This window comes from Lottia gigantea (assembly GCF_000327385.1).
Source record: "Lottia gigantea unplaced genomic scaffold LOTGIsca_516, whole genome shotgun sequence".
NCBI classification, from domain to species: Eukaryota; Metazoa; Mollusca; class Gastropoda; family Lottiidae; genus Lottia; species Lottia gigantea.
Window position 1 is genome coordinate 7,581 of NW_008709772.1, and position 8,127 is coordinate 15,707.

The 8,127-nt window shown below is 35.3% G+C and overlaps 1 protein-coding gene across 1 annotated transcript in view; it reads right to left on the reverse strand.

The window, feature by feature from the left end:
- Positions 1–7,864, reverse strand: part of LOTGIDRAFT_239614 (hypothetical protein) — a gene marked incomplete at both ends in the record, with an annotated part of 11,385 nt that extends 3,521 nt beyond the window's left edge. Inside the window, 4 exons of the mRNA XM_009062539.1 lie at positions 1,482–1,508; positions 6,335–6,588; positions 6,830–6,925; positions 7,675–7,864. Of these exons, the coding sequence (XP_009060787.1) occupies positions 1,482–1,508; positions 6,335–6,588; positions 6,830–6,925; positions 7,675–7,864 (567 nt within the window). The remainder of the gene's footprint in view (positions 1–1,481; positions 1,509–6,334; positions 6,589–6,829; positions 6,926–7,674) is intronic.
- Positions 7,865–8,127: the final 263 nt, after the last annotated feature.

An 8,127-nucleotide genomic window follows, 5' to 3' on the forward strand; every position in this document is an offset into this window, starting at 1 on the left:
CGACCACTTTTGAAAATATATCAAAACATGAAGGTTCAATATTTCTGGATGATACATGCATGATATGCATGTGACACGCTGTCCTGTCGAGTCTTAATGCTCTGACATCTGTAGGTACTCTGTGGTGGTCTCCTGACAGCAACAATAATACACAGCTTTATCTATTGTTGACAGCCGATATAATAAATATTGTATAAGATACGCTTGTTTATAGACTAGATGTTTCGGTCGAGGCTATGCCTATTGAGTATGTATATGTTGAGCAGCAATGACGAGTGTGGCGCCCGGCAGAGTATGCTTACTCTTCTTGACACTTGATATGAATTGTTTACTCGCTTTTGGTTACGTAAACTAAACCTTTTCATACATGCTTCATGAACATTTAACTTTTAAACTTTGATTCCAAGCAAATGTACTAAAAATAAAATAAAGGCATTTCCAATTGGAGGTGAAAGAAATAAGGGTGCGTGAAGGGGGGTGGGATGTTATTTAGAGAAAAATGATAATGTTCAAAAGAATGTGCTTAGACTTAGTCTTTAATGGAATTTCAGGAGGACAGAAGAGGTAGGTGAAATTCTCAGATTTTCTAAATGGAAAAGTGCTGTCCACAGGGGATGTGCCAACTTCTTAAGCAGTCAACAAGGATGAGCACATTCACGAGCAACGACTTGATAATCTTCCATACATATCCCTTCTAGTTTTCTTTGTTTTCAACTTCATTTGAATTTTCTAAAGTTGACAAAACAACATTGTGATAGAAATACCGAAATAGTTTTCTTCGTAAAAATTCATGTTCACACGACTGATCAAGATTGAGAGGGAAAATAGCTCATGTGAAGCGGCCTTTAGAATTCTGTCGACGAAAAGACTGGCGAAAGCAGAATATTGATTGACAAGTGTCAAGTTAGCATCTGTTCAGTCGGAAACTTAGAATTTAGTTACCAAAATTATTCTTTACATTTTACGCGCTACGTTTATTATCCAAATCAATCATTTTATGAGCAACTTTTTTGTGTGTAGTTCAATTTTCTCGCTGACACGTTTGTTCAGACGGTGTCGACCCAAAGTAGTTCCCTTGTTTAAAGCTGTCATGAGCCATATACCTCCAGTGTATTACCAGCCTATGAAATTTAGTGTTACCTACGTATGAAATTTAGTTTCCCAGTAAGAAACCAAACCCGTTATTTGTATTATTGTATAAAACCCTTCTTGTTATATTTTCAGTTTTTATGGCTTATATTACAGACTAAATAACCAAAATAATAACCTACACTAAGAGGGGTTTAAAGGATACTAATTATAATTAATTACTTCTATTGTAACATCTAATTATATTATTCTGAAAATGATGATTACATTATTAAAACCTTTTCTTACTACATAAGAACTAAAATAATGAATAGATTTAATAAGCCGGACTCTGACGTGAATCAATATAAATGGCTACTAAGGCAAATTATACCCTCCCAAAACCAACATACCTGTAAATTGCTGAAAATAGCAAAGTACTAAAAATATAAAGGTATTCCAAAAATCACCAACAAGGAAACAGATTGATATAGAGATCAATCTAAAGTGTTGTTGATATCTAGAAAACTAGATTATGAATAAGCAAGGAAGAGTTTGGATGTTTCCAAGAGATACAGAAATTGACCCCAAGGACCTTCAAATTGACCAACCAGAAGCCAGAAAGTACACTGACACATTGTTAATAAAGTGACATCAATTAGTAATAATTGTAATCAGTGCTCTGGTGAATGAAGTAAAACCTAGTAAACACATCTAACCTACATAATAATACAAGCTGTGTTTGTAAACAGGTCAAAAATGCCGTCTGCTACACTTCAAATGACGATGAAGATGGGTGGTGAAAGACGAACCAATGAATATAGCTTTCATTTTGACATGCAAGAATGAAAATGATATCCACTTAATCATTAGCCAAGGATCTTTTCATTCAAATGGCACTTATTGTCGAGTAACCAATATTGTCATATACAACCTTATATAATAAACTATCAGGCTTTGCACGGACTCTCATACACAAGCATACTTATACATACTCACATGACAAACCAACGCGAACATCAAGACACTAAAATAACAATACTTTTATTACATGATAAATATATCTACAAGTTTGGTCGAGCCAAATACATAAGTTTGGGCGAGCCATAAATATAAATTTGGGCGACCTAATGCGTTTGGGCGATAAGAATCAATAATTTTGCGAAAATGTGTACCAATGAGATTGGATGTGGACATGTCAATCTTTAGTTTGCAACCAATGACATTTGAGGGGGGAGGGGAGATTAATTTATTGCATATCTTGTCATGATAACAACAATAGGAATCATAAGTTTATTTTAACAATTTCTTCAACAATTTACACAACATTGCTTCAAATCAAATTCTTTATATCTGTCCATCAGGGAATCATCCTGCTTATAGCCCACAATACCTTCCCCTATCATATATCACTTGTAGGTACGTGTTTTAGTATTATGCATGTGTGGCAGGGTGCATTTTTATAGAAATTTGGTTGTTTTATTTAATTGTTGTCTTATCTTAATGCACCACTACTGTTTTGATAAGCACATAATTACTTTACACTGACCTAATACTATACTAATGTTCTTGTTATAGCATATATAGTATTTCAAATGTATTGAAATAGTATTGTAGTGTATAAAGTTATGTGTATAGATATTTTTCTGTGATAATGATACTTCTGTGATATTTTGTTATTAAGATATTATATTGTTGTATTATATATCTAATTGTATCATATTATCATTACGGGGTTTTTATTAAAGTTACCAACTGATATTCTGATAGTTTTGATATCGTTCCCCCGATTTTCTACATTATTATATAACATATTCTACTTGGAATGAAGACATTCTATTAGTGCCATTTTTCATCATAAAATAAATACATATCTTTGAAAGTTCCTTTATTGAACAGTTGGCTGAATACATTGTTGTATGTTCTGAATAATATATGTAATAAACATATAATTATATAGTTAAAGATGAGTTTCCTTATTTTCTAGTGTCAACTTAAGCAAACTATTTAATTTCAGATTCTCTGACACCTTTTCGTCTGCCGTTCCAGGACCAACTCTAGTTCATTTGGTAACATGGAGTGTCTATAGAGAAGTGGACTATGTGTCACAGATGCCTAAAAACTAATACCATGCGTGCAGTCCACTGCCCTCGACTAAGCGCACAGACCAATCGAGTATCCAGTTGGAGAAAGAGTGGTCAGACGTGTTTCCTTTGTCCATTTTGGGGTACTCTTGTTTAGTATCATCGGCAACTCATTTCTTTCACTTATTTGAAGTACACACAAGACATGTGAGACTCTCTATGATCTATGCTCATACAGCGTTACAATTCGGTTTCTTGGACTTCATGCAGACGTATCCAATGCAATACGGCTGCGATTTAATGCCTTTTCCCTCTGTTATCTACGTCAACCTCAAGGGTATATAGTGAACCTCGTTTACTCTCAATGAGTTGAATGAAGACCCTGGATTTGGTCTAAATAATCTAAAACTGGACAATGGTGTACCTCAGCCCACATATTCTCGAAACGATCTTACCGCTAGGATGTCCTATTTTCTTATCTTCTAACATTGATTCTAGGACATCCTAGCACTAAGATCGTTTCGAGAATACGTGGCCTGGATTTAGTCTAAATAATCTAGAGCTGGACAGTGGTGTACCTCAGCCCAGCTGGTAGTTGCTGCACCGTGGCGAATGGAATGAGCGGGGATGTGGAAGACGCTGGATTTGGTCTAAATATTCTAGAGCTGGACAGTGCAATTGTAATCATAGTGTCAGGTAGGAAATAAGAGAGAGAAAACATTAGAAGATACAGGTTTTATCTGATCTCGATGAAACTAGGTATGCATGTATATATTGATCAGATCTTGGTTAAGTTCAAAATTGGTATTAATCGGATGAATGGTCTTAGAGTTATTGCCCTTGACTTGGTAAACACGCGCCAAATTTGGCTTGTATGCACGATACAGACTAGTTTTTATTCGTTCTTGATCAAACTTGGTATGCATTTATTTATAGATGTGATTTCAGCCGAGTTTGAAATTGGTAACAATAGAATGATTAGTTTGCAGAGTTATTGCCCTTGTGTCTACGTCGTTGAGATGTATTTAAATTTGGTGATAATTTGATGAACTGTTTTGTCTTGACTATTTTAAAGATTATTTGAAAATTCATTATGAAACCACTAATTGTTTATCATTTCTGACGGTATATCTTTTTCTCATTGTTTTAGTAGTACTACTGTTTTATGAAGAATAAGATCATTTTCTAGGTTTTAAAAGGCAACCTACATGAATTATGAAACTATATCGTTACAACCAAACTCTCATATTATCTGGAGTTTATTTTAGTGTATTAGTGGAATAATAAAAAACTCACCTGGATATAAATTAATGTAAAAATGTGTTATTTTCAAAGACATCACATGATTCTGAATCAAGTCTCATGGAAGGAAGTATTCACAGTAGGTAGGGTACATTCTAAGCTTTCCAGAATACAGATTGATTATTTATATTTACATACATTACGTAACTATGTTGCATATTTGAAATGGGCCCCGATATAAAACCTTATACAGGGATATTTACATAGTCACCACAATTATAGGGTTATGTATCATATACATGTATATACAAATAATTGAAATCGGTCGTTTTATGGGGTCCCGATATAAAACCTTATACAGGATGTAAAGACTCGGAAAATGCATATAAGGTACTGCATGGAAAGAGTTAGCTAGAGAGATGGAGGACACAACTACAGCAAGGTTTAATAAGAAACTGTCGCAGGCTAGGAGAAGGATGAGGAGGGAAAGGGAGAAAAAGCTTAGGAGACACCAGATTGTTGAATTTTTTAAACGGATGGAGGAGATTGAGGTTTTGGCGGAAGGCGTGGTAGAGAAAGAGAGTAGGCAGGAGAGGGAAGCGGAATGTTGTATAGAGAGACAAGAGGAGTGGATTAGAGCTGGTTTCGGACAGGAGAGGGAGGAGGTTCCAGAGAGAGTTAAGTTGAGGAGGGTCAGGATTGGGGGGTTGACAGAGTTCCGGGGAGACTAGGAGGATGGAGAGGTGAAGTTTCGGACGGTGGGAGACGAGGATGGAGAGGTGAAGTTTCGGACAGTGGGAGATCAGGTGGAGAAGAAGAGAAGAGGACGTGAAAAGGAAGAAGAGGACGCTTACTGTTGCTGCTCTGGCTGTGTAATTTTGTAATTTTGTATTTTAGAAATAAAATGTTTTAAGTGAAGTGTATGAACAGTTAGCTGAATACATTGTTGTATGTTCTGAATAATATATGTAATAAACATATAATTATATAGTTAAAGATGAGTTTCCATATTTTTTAGTGTCGACTTAAGCAAACTATTTGCTTTTTGAATCTCTGACACCTTTTCGTCTGCCGTTCCAGGACCAAGTCTAGTCCATTTGGTAACATGGAGTGTCTATTGAGAAGTGGACTATGTGTCACAGATGCCTAATACCATGCGTGCAGTCCACTGCCCTCGACTAAGCGCACAGACCAATCGAGTATCCAGTTGGAGAAAGAGTGGCCAGACGCGTTTCCTGTGTCCATTTGGGGTACTCTTGTTTAGTATCATCGGCAACTCATTTCTTTCACTTATTTGAAGTACACACAAGACATGTGAGACTCTCTATGATCTATGCTCGTGCAGTGATACAATTCGGTTTCTTGGACTTCTTGTAGACGTATCCAATGCAATACGGCTGCGTTTTAATGCCTTTATCCTCTGTTATCTACGTCAACCTCAAGGGTATATAGTGAACCTCGTTTACTCTCAATATAAAACGATCATTACCTATCCTTGCCCATGCTAGAATATCTCTTTCATTGTCGTCTGCTAAGTGATTAGGTGCCGTGGGTTTGAATCCTCCTCAAGGTAAAAACAATTCTGATGCCTGTGCCTGTGCTTCTTAGAGTCAGCTCTAACCCCCCTAATACATAGTTTCTAGAATAGCTCAGTCGGTAGCGAGTTGGATTATAGTCTGCTAGGTGATTAGGTGCATTGGGTTCGAAAGTAAGAATAATTTTGATGCCTGTGCCTTTGTTTCTTAGAGTCGGTTCTCACCCCCTTATGCCCAAGGTTATTGCCAAAAATAAAAAAGAGATAGGTCTATATCATGATAAACATGTTTTTTTTATTATTCGCAGATTTTTTCTGCTACGGTAAAAGTAAAATAGTAAGATCGTTTCATTTTATCTGGAATCTTGTCCAAGGTGGCGTTATATACATAACAGGAAAAACTCACATTATGCATTTCAGTGCCAATCGTTTTACATTCACTCATCTCGTTGCATTTTTCAATACATAGGTCTTCGTCATACGACACGAAGATGACTGGTGTTTCGTAAAGTTTACATTTTTTAAGATAAGTCATGGTAGAAGTGGAACATCTGATATCGTTAGCACAGTTTTCATCACATTCCGCTGAATCAGACACTAATCTTTCTGCGTAGGGATCGGGAAACAAAGATGTTGCATTTGTAAACTTGAATCGACAATCTGAAAAATGAAATGAATGGAATTTTACGTTCTACTTTTATAATTGGGCTAATGGAGACGGATAACGCCATGCAGTGTACAATGAGGGACATTTTTACCAGGACAGTGGCATTATCCTACTCTTGTTCGATTTCCAACTGTGTACAGCCTGAAGCACACGGGGCCTCAGTTTATTGTCCATTCTGAACGACTAGACGAGCGAGGAGAGATTGGTAAATTTCTTTTTTTAATTTGTACTTACTGCAATCGTCACCGAATGTGTTTAGTGGGCAGTTACATTTAAATTTTCCATTTTCTTCCACCAACGTTCCACCATTTTTACAATCCGGAATAATCACTAACAATGATACAAATGGCGATAAACTCAAAAACTATTTTAATGATGGCAAAAACATACACGGTGGTCTTAAAGTTGGGTTCCCTTATTTTCATTTATGAAAATGAAAATACTAATACTTATATGAATAGAAAGTAGAGGTGTTTTAATGACTTGGAAAAATACCAGTTTGTCTCACATGTCCATGATTAATTCATAATTAGCTAAAGAGAATTACTAACAGAATTCCAATGAGTGGCCGATCGAGAAAGGTCAAAAAGTATTTTTTTGTTTTTCCAGACTATCGTACATGGATACTTATGATTGGTTGAAACTTTTAATTATATGCAATAGGAACATAATGATATGATTAAGAATACATAATGATTCATTAGAAACACCAATTAATCTAATAGTTTGCTTAATTTGACACTAAAATATAAGGTAACCCATCTTTAACTATTTTGTACCTGATGAGTCATTGACTCAAAGGAATAAAGAATTGAATTGACATGAATTGAAATCAATCAAATTGGGTAGTCTGTCAATTATTTATTTTGATTGAAGAAATGAGCGCGCTACAATAATATTCTTTAATCTAAAGATGTTAAGCTCTCCAGACTGTTTCATGAAGTTTATTGATTTGAATTCCACTATATAATGTATTATAACATGTATCGAGGAAGGTGATATAAACTCTTCACTGAGCGATTTGATGTGTCAAAGCTAATATTGTTTATTTGTAATTCAAGTATTTAAAATTATCTTACCTGTGCGTTTACATATTGGGTTTTGATATCTCCATTCTTCCTCAACACATTCCAGCCCTTGTACCATCTTGAAACCTTCATTACATGTAATGACTACATTTCCATTGCAATCTTTATCAAAATTTGCGTCTGTTATATTAGGATACGTCGAACAACCTGTAAATTTAATTTTGATATTATCTGTTGCCATTATTTACTTCTGACTCGATACACTACCCCCCGACAATTATATCATCAAATATTTGTCTCAAGAACTACATGTTAATTTACTATTTACAGACAAAGATGATTTAAAATGTGTTTAAGCTAGTTATCCATGCTGCTGAAAAGAAAGTTGTCTTGAGTAAATTTCTTCTGACTCGGACTCTTCCCACAAAAAAAAGCTAACATAAATTTCGCCCAGATATACAAACTTTGACTTTAGATTCATAAAGCAACTTTTAGATAAAAAAT